At 46.7% G+C, this 13,710-nt stretch overlaps 1 protein-coding gene across 4 annotated transcripts in view; it reads right to left on the bottom strand.

The window, feature by feature from the left end:
- Positions 1-202: 202 nt before the first annotated feature.
- LOC101586474 (TRPM8 channel-associated factor 1) overlaps positions 203-13,710 on the bottom strand; it is a 45,856-nt gene continuing 32,348 nt past the window's right edge. For 3 of the 4 annotated variants that reach the window (XM_023712858.1, XM_023712857.1, XM_004629017.3), the window contains exons 3-9: positions 9,239-10,233; positions 8,914-9,011; positions 7,644-7,857; positions 7,104-7,343; positions 5,751-6,088; positions 4,093-4,343; positions 203-594 (exon numbers count right to left, since the gene is read on the bottom strand). In XM_023712858.1, coding sequence (XP_023568626.1) covers positions 585-594; positions 4,093-4,343; positions 5,751-6,088; positions 7,104-7,343; positions 7,644-7,857; positions 8,914-9,011; positions 9,239-10,233 — 2,146 coding nt within the window. In that variant the 3' untranslated portion in view covers positions 203-584. Of the gene's footprint in view, positions 595-4,066; positions 4,344-5,750; positions 6,089-7,103; positions 7,344-7,643; positions 7,858-8,913; positions 9,012-9,238; positions 10,234-13,710 lie in introns of all 4 variants that reach the window. The other variant, XM_004629018.2, reaches the window with a different exon arrangement.

Raw genomic sequence — 13,710 nt, 5'->3', positions numbered from 1 at the left:
TCCATTTTAACTATTGGCTTTTACAGATACTGGTAAGATTTTCTTTACTGCTACATAGATATGTCTATCTCCAGAGACCCTTGTATGAGCAGAAACACTGGGCACTTGAGTAGGGGTCTTGGCTCTCAGTAGAGAATTAGCTGATGGGTTTGGGGGATACTTGTTTTCACAAAAAGAGGAATTTTATTTGGAACACCAACTCTTACCTCTCTTCAGTCAGTTTATTCAATTCCTTTATACAAACAGCAACAACAACAGAACAACAACAATGAATTTTAACTGGTACCAAGAGTAGCTATTCTGTGTACAAGGGTGGGGGCAGAACAGGATGGGGATGAGTTTTACACCTGGCACAATTCTTTAGTACATAGACTTTTCTGGTGCTTGCGTCTCTTTGGGGTTATACTGTTCAGATCAGCTTACATTCTGTCTGAAAGTTACCTTCGCTCTTTCAATTCATTTTTTTCTTCATCCACTTTCTCTCTCCCAGAAATGAGTTGAGATCTTCTCCATTGGTCACGAAATACCTTCTGTTTTCTCAGATGGGATTTGTCATTTCTCTTCTGTGTTTCTTGATGGCAGCTTCAGTGGGGCCTGAGGAGAGAAGGAAATAAACTCACATGTTCAGCCCATCATCTTAAGCTACTAGACATCCTGCTTGAGGCTTTCAGGCAGTTGGTGACATGGATAACTTTATATATTTAAAAGATCCCCAGGCCAGGCCTCATTGAAAAAAAGAAGAAAAAAAGAATTAAAGAAGGAAAGGATGGGTATAATTTTATTCTAAAAGACTAAGAATCTGATTTTTTTTCTCAGAGAACACACAATACCTGGGAATTTGGGGAGTCAGGTGCTTATGAAAACAGGCCCCCTTTCAATAGTCAAGAAAGAATGCTTTCAAGGTGGCTTAGAAAGGATGATGGAAACTAAACACAGATCTAAAGGACCCGCCAGACCCTAATGGCTTACCTAGCACTGCCTACAGGGATATGTAGGTAACCTACCCTGTACTTTTCTTTTGTACACGTGTTTGGGATAAACAAAGGGACTTTTTGTTCTGATAATATTAGGTGAGCATTGAGAATAAGGAGCTAAGGCTCTAGTGAGTAGGAGCATAATGCTTTTTCTGTTTGCTTGATTTGCTCTTTATCATTTATTTGGTTATTCATAGCACTGTTGTTAGACCACCACCTATCCTGTAATCAGAATGCCTATGTTTAAATCCCAGATCTACCACTTCCTAGCAATAGAGCCTCACCTAGTGCACCTAATCTCCATAAAATTCAAGCCTCTTTTATAAAATGGAAGTGACCACAGTTTCCATCTCATAAGATTATTGTGAAGATTAAATGAAACAATTTGTATACATGGCATATTCTCATTACCCCCAAACATAGAGGTCCCCAGGACCAATCTGTAGCCCGTTAGGAACTGGGGTTCACAACACCCTCCTCTGTATTTACAGCCATCCCCTTCTCTGGCATTACGTCCTGAGCTCTACCTCCTGTCAGATCTCAGTGGTATGGGATCCTCACAGGAGAGTGAACTGTATCACCAATTGTGTGTGTGGAGACATTGGACTGTGGTCTCCTCATGAGAACCTACTGTAGTAATAATAAAGTGTAATGTAATGCCAAAAGGTCAGAGGCTGCCTCCACAGCAGATAGAAACTATTTTAAATGTTGAATGAATGAATGTTGAACATCTGTGTTCCAAGAACTTAGACAAAAAATTATTCAGGGAAGAAGAGAAAATAATTCTGAGGTAGAGACAGTATATTGTGAAGAAATCCAAAGAAACACAGTATGTGGGTGGAATCTTCTGTACACACATTTCCTCAGTTTACCAGTTAGGTAAAGAAAATGGTATATTAAGATAAATAAGGCTGGAGAGATAGCTCATGGATCTAAGTGCCTGCCTGGTAAGTGCGAGGTCCTGAGTTCAATCCCCAGCACTGCATGCTGTGCCAGCCCTAGAACCCCCCAGGTATGCCGTGCCAGCCTGGAAACTGGGTGTGGTGGTGCATGCCTGTAATCATAGCACTGGGGAGGCTGAAAACAGGAGGATCGCTATGAGTCCGAGCTGTGTGGCCAGACCCTATATAAGAGAAAGAAAGGAAGCAAGCAAGCAAGCAAGCAAGGGAGGAAGGAAGGAAGGAAGGAAGCAAGCAAGGAAGGAAGGAAGGAAGGAAGGAAGGAAGGAAGGAAGCAAGCAGCAAGCAAGCTAAAGGGAAACTGGCTGCATGTGTAAGCAACATCCATGCTAGGGGCTCAATTTTAGTTAAAACTAAAAGGGAAAAGAGAATATGTATGCAAGGAAGTGTAGATGAAAACATAAGAGGATCTTTTACGTAATATAGACGAAAACTGAAGTGGACCTTTTAATGTGTGGTGAATAAGTAAAGACTGGGATAATTCTAACTTGTTCCAAAGTGAAACTTTCTGCATGTGTGTGGTAACTCCCTTTTTAAAATTTTTTATTTTTTTGGTATCAGGGATTGAACTCAAGACCTTGCCCTTGCCAGGCAGGCGCTTATGCCTGCTGAGCTATCTCCCCGGCCCATGTTTGGTAACTCTTGACGGTGATTGTGTCTTAAATCTGTGTCACTATGGAAGTGTACCTGGCATCATGAAGCCAGATGGGTTGATAAGGACAGGCGCCATCTTGGAATTGTTAAGATCTTCCTGTTAAGATCTCCACTGCTCATGTCATCAGAGAAGGAATTTGGCCTGAAGGATAGAATTAGGTAGGGAAGCCTGTAAGGAGCTTTTAAAAACCCTACTGTCCTTCCTTTAGAGTCACAAAAAAATTACAGTCCTTCTAAAGGTTGGTGTACAAACTACAGGATGGGCACGGGAGGTGGCAATTATGTGCTGTGTATTTCCAAAGGCTAGAAAAGAAGATTTGATTCAGTTGTATGATGAAATGACAGATGTCTGATTTAGATGTGTTTAACATGAGTCAGACATCATGATGTCCCATATAGAGAACTTTTATATTTTTATGTATCAGTTTAAGAAAAACAAACAAATAAACAAACAAACAAAAACAACCACTGCTGTCCCTGTAAGTACCATTAAAAGGTGACATCTGACTCTAAAACGCTACTTGGTGAACTAGGAGGAATAGTAGCTGATGGGCTCTCAGTACTTACTAACTGCCAGGCACTGTTTTTCAGCCTTCCGGAGGCAGTCTAAGATGGGATTTTCACAATAATTTCATGAAATGAATCTCATTTTATAGAATGAGGAAACTGAGTCACAGAGAAGTCAAAACTCTTGCCAAGGTCATACAACCAATAGGTAGGAGACCCAGGACTTGAACGCCAGGCATCTACTTAGAAACGACGATCCCCACCACTTAACCTCTAAGCCCTGAGAAGCAAACGGAAGTAGAGTCTCAGCATGCCACAGAGTAGCACAGAGCAAAGCGACTTCCCAGGTGTGTGCAGCATCTGGGAGGTCACTCTGCTCTAAACTCTCTGAAATGACCCATTTATATCTTCGTGACAATTCATTTGCATTCTCATTTCACATTCAAGGAAATGGGTGCACACAGGAAAAGTTTGCCCAGGTGCTGCCCCTAGCTCTGGGTTCTTCCCACTACACTGGCCTGCTTTTCTGGGATGTTGAAAATGACTCAAGACCAATCCTATAGCAGGTGTCAGGGAGCCTTCTGTTGTCATGGAAACTTTGTGCTCCTATGGAGCTCTATGATCAGATTTTGGAACAGATGATCGAAGATAAATCCAGACCGAGTCTTTAGGATTTATGGAGTTGAGAAATACCCTCTATGGACTCTAGCCCAAGAGCACAGCCTGAAGGCTGGGTAGAACTCCCAGACTGAGCCCTGCAGGGTGGGGAGGGAATCTGACAGCTGACAATAAAAAACCAGGATGCCTGGAAGGCCTTGTTCCCAAGAAATCCTGACTCCAGTTTTGCTGTGATCTTAACCTACTTCCTAGAGACAGAAGTCGGTGGCAAGACACAGGGGCATGGCCAGAACCCTAGAAGACAGAGGTGGCGGAACGAATCCCACCTCTGCCTACCTCCCCAGACCTCTCTACCTGCCACCTCGATGGGCACTCCTTACATCTGTGTGAGAAGGTACAATTTCATAATATTTTCCTTCCATTCAGGCAGGTAGGCCAGGCTGGTAGCCACTTCCTTCTGGATAGGCCAGGCCCAGGCCTCAAAGAAGGGAGCCAGATTCTTCTGCACTTGGTGGGAGAACATCTTGACCCACAGGTTCATTTTGTCCACATTGTCTGTCGGCAAGTTGGTCTGGTTCCTGTACTCAGTGAAGAGACGGATGAACGGCTCCCACCCAAAGGCTTCCTGGAGCTGGAAGGAGAAAGATGAAGCCAGTTGAGACATCTGATCTACATCTCAAACACCATAGGACAATGTGGTGTATTAACCCCTAAACATTAGCTCTGCATCAGTTATGACCTTCTTTCCTGTTTTTTTTTTTTTTTTGCTTTACTTCATTTTTTATTTATTTTTTATTTTAGGGAAGGGTCTCACTATTAGATTGGACTCAGTGATTCGCCTGTTTACAGCCTCCCAAATGCTGGGAATATAGGTGCGCACCACCATGATCAGCTTCAATCCCTGTCTAAGCACACCTTCCCCCTTGCGGGCAGCAGCACAGCAGGTCGAGAGACTGAATCCCCAGCCCCTGCACCTGCTTGCAGGCACTTTAATCCACTGAGCTATTTGGATGGCCCTTGATTTTTATTTTTTATTAAAAAACTTTTTTTAATCTTTATGTGTTTATTTTGCACAGGGTCTCACTGTGCAGCTCAGACTCCTGGTGATCCTCCTGTCTCAGCCTCCCTAGCTCTGGGATGACACGCGTGCACCACCATGCCAGGTTTTGGTGGCTGGCATGACACATCTGAGGTTCCAGGCCAGCATGGCATGCGGTTGCCGGGGGTCCAACCTGGGTCCTTGCGCTTGCCATGCAGGTGTTTAGGCTCATCTGTTCCACTCTTCTCATGGAAGCCCAAGAATAGAGCCTGCTGGGCCTGAATCCGAGGCAGTGCCACAGGGAACATGGCAGGGAACATGGGAGGGAACATGGACCTCCAGTGATAGGTCATGGGCAGGTAGCTCCCGTGCCCAGAGCAGTTAGGATTCCTGGATTGCTTATGGAAGGCAAAATTTGAGGCACAGCCAAAGTACAATGAGATGGGACACTCACGTCAGGAGAAAACAGATTATCATCCTCTAGGGGTGTGTGCTTACCAGTGCGCGTGCGTGTGTGTGCGCACATGCGCGTGTGTGCATGTGCACTAGGAAGGTCCTTTGGCTTTTTGTTTTTTTTTTTTTTTGTTCCTCGAATGCCTTCAGGGCACTTTTGGCTGGCTGGAGGGTTGTGGGGATCGAACTACAACAACCTGAGGCTGACAGCTTTGTGGAAGCAGACACTTAAAGAACTGAGCTAGGGCCAGGCCCCCTGTCCTTTGGTTTTTGATAGCGATGAGGCAGGCGAGCTCGGCGTCTGTCTCAGACTTGCCCCATTTTAAAGCCAGAGAGAGAAAGTGCAGAGCTGTATTTGCAATCTGTTAAGCCACTTTAGGGTCACGCCAAGCAATGCCCTGAAAGGTTACAGGACTGTCATGCCAGGACTCTGGCAGGGTTTTCTGAATGAATAGGCGAATGCACTGCAAGGTCTCCTGGGCCACCAGAATGTGACAGAACCGTGTGGTCCATGGGCTTCCCACCCCCTCCCCTCCTGCTCAGTACCTGCAAGTACGTTTCCAGTGCAGTCCAGGCGTTCCAGTTTTTCACATTAGGCCCCTTGCCCAGGTAGATTCGAACTCTCTTCTCCCGAACCGGTGGCCACAGGGCAATATTGGCCCGGGCTCTAGGAATGCCCAGGACCGTCTCATGCACGTACACGCACCACAGGTTGCAGGTGGCCTCCGTGGTGTGCGGTGGGAACTCCCACTCCTGCCGCTGCTGGTTGCGGCCCAGCTCATGCACCGGGCCCCACAGCCCCTTGGTTCTGATGAGTTTCTCGTTGATGAGCTCTTGCACGGACTCCAGGTGGCACATGATGGGGTAGCCGGCATGCATCCAGCCTGGGAACGGAGGTGGAAAGGGCAAAAGGTCAGGTCTTCTCATCCGTCTCATGAAATTCTTCTCTGAACTCTGAGTTTCTCTGCCAAAATATGTGGCAACCTCAGAGAGCTTCCAGCATCCCTGGGCCACCACAATGTGATAGAACCTCAGAGGGCAACTCAAACTCAGACCTCCTGACTTCCGCCCTGCACTCCATCCTGAACCAGTGTTGCCAGGGGACAGGCTCCAGGCTGCAGAGGGCCACTCCAACCACCTCTCTCAGTTTTCCTATAGGATTAATCTTTATCTACTGGATTCTGTGCTGTTATACCCTATCCTCAAAATTCAGAACTCAGCCATAAGATAGCTCAGCGGTCTAGGCAAATGCAAGGACCTGGGTTCAATCCTCAGCACCATCAGCTGCACCAGCCCCACCCCTGGGTGCACTGAGCCCACCACCAAGACCAGGTGTGGCTGCGCATGCCTGTAATCCCAGGGGAGGCTGAAATAGGAGGATCACTACGAGTCTGAGCTATGCAGTGAGGTCCTGTATCACATACATTAAAAAAAAAAAAAAAAAAATTCAGAAGTCTGACTGCAGTTTCTTCGCTTCCTATCAGGCCTGGATTGGTCCACAAGGGCACTGCTTTACAAGGATCATCCATGCAAGCCAGGAAAATGTTGATGGAGAGAAGTTCCCATCATTCTTTAATGGCTATACAGCCGCCCTATCCTCCAGTTTGGACCTACTGCCAAAGAACTCTTTGCCCAAGGTCTTTCAAGTGAAGGCCCTTGCTATCTTCATTCACTCTCTGAAGTGTCTTCAAGGCTACCCTTCAAGGGAACATGTCCTCGTGTTTCTGATACCATCTTTTTTTTTTATGCCATCTTTCTTACGTGTGTCTTTTCCTTTCCAAGTAACTAGCAAGGACAGCATGTACTACAGTGCCTCGTGAGCAAAACACTTCTGCCCTCCTGGCTGTGGCAGGAAGGCACGAAGGGCCAGCACATACAGAGCTCTCCCGGGCCACCCACCTACGGAGATCTGCACGTCGGCCACAATCCTCTGGGGCAGGCGCAGAGGGAATGGCTCGGCCCCCAGCCGCGCCACAGCCTGCATCACTTCGTCCCAGAGGCGGAGCAGTGGCTCGGGGTTGTCCAGAGTGCGCAGGTTTGCAGTGGGCACCGTCAGGATGATGTTCTCGGTGGCCAGCTCTCCCCAGGGCCCTGGATTCTCCTGGATTTGTCTTTTCCACTCCTCCTGGGATGTCTCTCCTAGAAAAAGAGGCCAGAGAGCTTGAAACATACGCCCCCAAATCCTTGAATTTAACACATAGGGTGTAGACCCCCGATGGAGAAAGCCCAGACCATGGACAGCCACGTCCCTTTTCTCTGTGACGTCCCTACCAGTGTGCTTTGGTCTTCATATTGGTGGCCCAAAGCAGAATCCAAGGAAGCCTCCCTCCTTCCCTCCACTAATCTGTGCCTGTCTTCTCCTGCACCAAACACCCTCAGTCCTACCACTGTCCCAAGGCTTTCCTTCTCCTGGTGGTTCATCCTGCAGGTTCCACTCACCCAGCTTGTAGTAGGGAGCATGCACAGCCCCTTTCACAGTGATGGGCACAGAACCCAGCTTGCTGCTCTGGGGCACAATGATGTAGAGGAGTCCACCCCAGAGGCAGGTGATGGATTTCGTGGGCTTGTCCAGGCAGCAACGGTTAATCACGAGGGGCCCTCGGAACAGCTTGCTGGCCCTGGTCAGGTCATCTGTGTGGCAGCCAATCTGTATCTAGAGTAGAGAAATCCCCCGCCAGAGTCACCATGGGGCTCGTGTGGAGAGCCCAAGAGGTGGGGACTTGGGAGGAGTCCCTACATTATGACCCCAAGCACCACTGAGATAGTGTGCGAAGTTGGGTATGCAAGATAACTCATGACACTGTAGTATTCCTCGCACACACGCAGATTGCATTATGGGTACATACGCTTGACAGGGATTTGAGCAGCTTCCCCACGGGTCACACGGACACATTAATGTGGGAAGCAGCAGGTGCAACCTGTGAGGCTAACTCTGAGGAGCGCAGACTCCACAGATGGCCCTGCGGTGCTGTCACAGGTGGAATTTGGGCTTGACTATACCACAGTGGCGATTCTGCCCCTGGGGAAAGGCAGAGGAGACCCTACCCTTTGCAGAGCAGAGAGAGGCCTGGTGGGAGGCAGTATGGTCTGGCAGATGATACCAGAAGCAGCTTTGATTCCTTCCCTGTTTCCAAAAGAGGAACAGTGCTTGCACTTGGGATTGCTTTCTCTATCTTGAGATGTTGCTAAATAAGAGCTGGGACAGATACAGGCGCGTGGTGGACCCTCACCATCAGAGTGACCCACTGGTGGGAAACAGCAGGCTGACAATTTAATTTTGGGAGGACAGTGCAAGACTGGGGAAGGGATACAGCGGAGGGTTGGCCTGAGATATGAAGGAGTAGTCCTTCGGTGTCATGGGAAAGGAGAAAGAATGCGAAAGACCTTGGGCGACAGTGGAGATGCGTGTGGGGATGGATGCTGAGGTTTACTGACTGTAAGCCAGGAGACGGAGCCCCTTCAGTTTGATAGCTCTCCCCCCTCACCCTGGGGATAGGACAAAAGCACAAGCCTGAAGAGCCACAGGCTGGTTTGTTTTGGGTCCTGGACTCTGGAAAGTGTCAGGTTCACATTTAGCTTTTCTGCAACTTGGTTGCCTCACCCTTGACATGGAGGTAAGGAAACCTACTCTGCATAGTCAGTGGGGTTTAGGAGGAACAAAGAAGACATCAGCCAGGAAGGCGGTGAGACAGACGGGACATGGCCTCACCTTCAGATCTGCAGAGGCAGCAGCTTCGGGCAGTGAGACTTCTATGATTTGCCTTCCAGGTATGTAGAGGCCAGTACTCATCCAGCAGTATCGGGTGCCTGCAGAAAGCACAGAAGGGCAAGTTGGAGCTCTGCTCTCTTGACTCTGCTCCACCCAGCGCCACCTCAGCTCTGTACAGTTCTTCCCTTTCAGGCCGTTGGTGCCCAGTCCTTCTCAAAAGCCTACGGCAGCAGGTAGAAGTGGCCTCTGCAAGGGCTCAGTGGCAATCACAAGCTTCGAATCCACTCAGCCTCCTGAGGCTGAGCTCCCAGCCCTCTGGCCTTACCTGGATTGGTGCAGTTGACCTCAACGGTGATAGGAGACTCCAAGGGGCGCAGGTAAGGGGTGCTGTACACGTCTTCGATTTCTGGGACTAACAGAGAGAGGTCACTTCCAGAGTGGGCCAGGCCCGTGGCCAGAGAGAGCATAGCCCCCCGGCAGCAGTCATTGATAACAGGGTTCTCTCGGGTGGCGACTGGGAGGCGATAGCGACTGAGCAGCTTCCGCAGAAGGCGATGCACGGACATGTAGGCCGGGATCTCCTCGGCGGGGATCTGCAGGAAGGCGGCGCCGTCGGGTCCCAGCTTTGCCAGCCAGCCCTTCTCCACGTTGCCTCTTTTTCGGCCCATGATGACCTGAAACTCGGCCAGAGTGGAGCGGAAGTGATAGGTCCTTATCCCCGCTTTGGGGGTACGGAAGGGCCCTGGGTTGAGGCTTTGGCTTGTGATGCTGATGCCGAAGGGGTTGAGGAGGAGGTTTCCTGGGAATCGCGCCAGAGGGGACACTCCAGGGTTCTTGAAGGCCCACCACCAAGCTTGGGCTCCGACGAATAACCCGCCACCCTCTGCTACGAACTCCTGCAGCTCTTTGACCCCCACGTTGCTCACAGGCTCACAGCAATAGACACTGGCGTCGCTGGTCAGGTGGGGCTCAATGCTGGTGTCTATGCCCCCCACGGCAAGCAGGCCGCTCAGCGTTCGCAGCTCGGTCTGCACCACGATCTTGCCCCTTCGGCCTCCATCCAGCCAGCGGACAGCATTGAGCAGAAAGGGGCCCAGTTTGCCCACGGTGAATAACACTTTGTGTCCTGTCACAACCACCCGGCCTCGGCCGTAGCGGGCCGCAGCTATAACACAGCCATGGTAGGTATCTAAGCCCAGGGGAAAGGCTAAGGCCCCATGCACTAGCAGCTGGGACGGAAAACAATCCGAGTTGCTGATATCCAGCTCCGAAATCCCATGCAGGAGCTCATCTCTGTCCTCAGACAGGTCATCTTCACAACTGCAAAACATACACGTGTGCTCAGTTAAAGAAACAGCTCTGAGAACAATGCCAGGCATACAGCAAGTACTAGGGATCTGCCAGATCCATGGGGAGGGCAGAGCAGGCAGGTCCGACCCACTGAGCATAGAGATGTATTGGAGTGGGGAGGTGGATGGCATGGACTTAATTTCAGCCATCTGGGTACCTTAACCCTGTGGGGCTTGATTGTCTACACCTGGATCTCCACCCATCCATTGCCTACCATGTAGCAGTGGTAGACACTATGGCTTTTGTTACTGTTTTGTGTTTGTTTTGAGCCACACGTTTACTTTCTTGACCCAACAAAAGGAAACTACAAGGTTAATTTCTATGGGGAAGCCAGGCCTAGAAGATCTCCAACAAACCCCCAAAGGTAAACAGAGACCTGGATACCTAGTGGGATGAGACTTTGGGAACAGGAGTGGTCTCTGTAAACTTAACGCTCTAGAGTGGTGCTGCCATTTGTGCCAGGCAAAGCACGGCCGATGCACAACCAGAAGGTGGGTTTGTAGAGACACCAAAATGGGGAGGGTCAGCGAGAGAACATAATGAGGCTCAGGTGGAGGACTTGTGCTGCACTCGCTGGCTGTTGCAGAGCTTTAAGAGACCGGAAAACCAGTTCTCATGGTGGAGCCTTTCCTGAGGATGAAGGCATCAGCCTGCAATTCAGAGAGGATTCTCTGTCCTCTTACCATTAAAATCATTCAAGCAGCAATTCCTGCTCGGATTCTGAGTTTACCAAACAAGCTTATGATTATCATCTTCCTTCCCAGGGTCAACCACCTGAGGATGCCAGTGAGTCACTGGCCAGGCTGACTGGACTATTCTACATGGGTAACATTTATTTGTCTTAAGCAATATCCTGGACGATCTTTTTTTTTAGTTTGATAATGTTTTTAAAAATGGAGCTTCAGAAAATCTCAAATAAGTATGCAAAACTAAATAGAAATAGCTCATTTTTATAAAGCGTTATGTGCATTGATTTCATGCAATTATTCTTTTTTTAAAATGATGCCAGTGAGAAGATACCCTACTGTTTTCTAAATTGATATATCAGCATCAGGGTTTGTATGCTAGTCTACTGGGAGAAAATGATGGATACCAAAACTACGAAGGGCAGACTCGTATCCCAAGTCTTAGAACTTCAACTGGATAATGATATGAGGGTGCTAAATCAGACAGCACCCCAAGAAACATCTGTTTATCACCTCCAATGGTGATAGCTGTTGTGACCAGAGGATCACTACAGGGAAAAGTCATAGTTTCATAAATTGAAAAAGTATTCACTTTCTTTTTACTTTTCTTTCTCACTACATTCTGAAATGGAACTAATGGTATTAAAATATAAATAAATCTGTAATAGTAACAGATTTTAAACAGAGTGCAATCAGTAAATTAGGGTAGTGCAACATTTATGACAAATATATATTGAATGGAATCAGGTGGACCAGAAGTCCATGAGAACAGAAGGATCTGGGACTGGATGTGTGTGAAAGAGAAGATCAAGAAAATAAAAGGTTTGGAATTATCATTGGTCCTGAGAAAAGATATCAGAAAAGCAATACTGGCTGATGTAGAATTTCAATGCAATCTAAATCTTAAATAGACATTTGATGAAAAGTAACATGAAAGAAGAAGCACCAAACTCTTTAAGAGAAAAGACTTCTAGGGCCCGCAAGACAGCTCTGTGGACTAAGTGCCTGCTTAGGTCAGCACAGGGGCCAGGGTTCGATCCCTGGTACCACATGCCTCACTGGCTCCACCCTGGGCACACTGAGGCAGCCACCAAGAAGGGGCATGGTAGTGCACACCTGTAATCCCAGAACTGGGGAGGCTGAAAACAGGAGGATCTTTATGAGTCTGAGCTGCGCAGTGAGACTGCGTACCAAATACACTAAACAACAACAAAAAACTTCTAAGAAAATGGTGGTACATGGAGAAGACGACTCTAAATACATATTGCTGGTCACTAACAAGGTTTAAGAGAAATCATCTCTTCTTAAAAAATGAGAGATACTTTATATAAAAACTTACTGGTCAGAATCAAAAATGTAACTTAAATAGATAATCCTAATTCTAACTCTTGGAAAGAAAATACGTCAAGACTCAGTGAAAGACAGTAAATAGGCAAACTGGAAAGTTTAAAAAGGTGATCCTTTAAGGAGTAGTTCTAACAGTAAAAAAAGGTGAACACTTTAAGATGAAGAAAAATCAAAATATCTGACATCTACCACCTAGGAGTTCAAAAAAACAGAGAGAACAAAAGAGATACACATTTCTTTAAGCTGAAGACAGACTTCAGTATTTAAATGAATTTACTATTGGAAAGGAAAGCAGCACAGTACTGAGTCAATTGGTAGTAAATTTATGAACTCCAAGTATATGAAACAAAATCTTACAAAAGCCTGTAGAAAGGAATTGCCTCCAAAGAAATATGTCCCGGCTGCTTAAGACTTTTTACAGCACATGAGGACACTGAAATTTGCTATGCAAGAAAGGTTTCCAAGAAAGTTACTTAAGAGTTATACTGAAGGTGTGGACAACAAAACTGAACAACAGAGAAACAAGTTTGATATTAAAAGTGGCAGGGGGCCAGCATACTAGTGAAATTACTAGCTGGTGCTGGAAGCGCAATTGAGGTTCTATGACACTTAATGTAACTGATATAAAAGACTTACAAATTAATAGAGTATGATATGATTTTTTTCTGTATTTTTAGGAAAGGTCTACAGGGTGTTCAGGGTTTCACACCTAGATAGGACTTGTAGTGATCCGCCTGTTTACAGCTTCCCAAGAGCTTGGATTACAGGCGCGTGCCACCATACTCAGTCTCAATTGCCATCTCAGTGTGCCCCTGGGGTGGGGCTGGCACAGCAGGGCCAGGGATCGAACCCCCGCCCCCTGCACTTGCTTGTAGGCACTTTAATCCACTGAGCTATTTGGCTGGCTCTTCGAGTATAATATTAAAACAAAAGAAACAAACAAAAATTATTGAAAACATGCCCATACCAAATGACCATATGAGTTCTCTAAAATATCAGAAGATGATGAACATAGAACGTGAGAACTCTGATCTTAAAAGGAAAGGTAAATGGCATGAACACAGTGATTCTTAATTCAGACAAAAAATAAGTTTATTTAAAAATTAAAAGTACCACAGTAAATATGTATAGTAATACATAATAAAGATGCATTTTAAATACTGAGGAAAAGGATATTTTTAGAAAGGTGTTGGGCAGCTGTCTAGCAGTGTAAGAAAAGATAAACTGGACCCATACTGTACAAAATACTCAGTAAAACACTCCAAATGAGTTGGAGATATTAATGTAAAAAGATCAAACAAGTATTAGAAGAAAAAAAAGGTAATTTTTTTATAGTCTGATTCAAAATCAGATGTGGTAATAATGATTGACAAAAACATCTATGTATACAAAGACATTTTTGGTAAAAAAAATA

The sequence above is a fragment of the Octodon degus genome, unplaced genomic scaffold (genome assembly GCF_000260255.1).
Source record: "Octodon degus isolate 3935 unplaced genomic scaffold, OctDeg1.0 scaffold00027, whole genome shotgun sequence".
Lineage (NCBI taxonomy): Eukaryota > Metazoa > Chordata > Mammalia > Rodentia > Octodontidae > Octodon > Octodon degus.
Note: the sequence above shows the minus strand (reverse complement) of the source record. Positions and strands in the feature narration are given on the sequence as shown.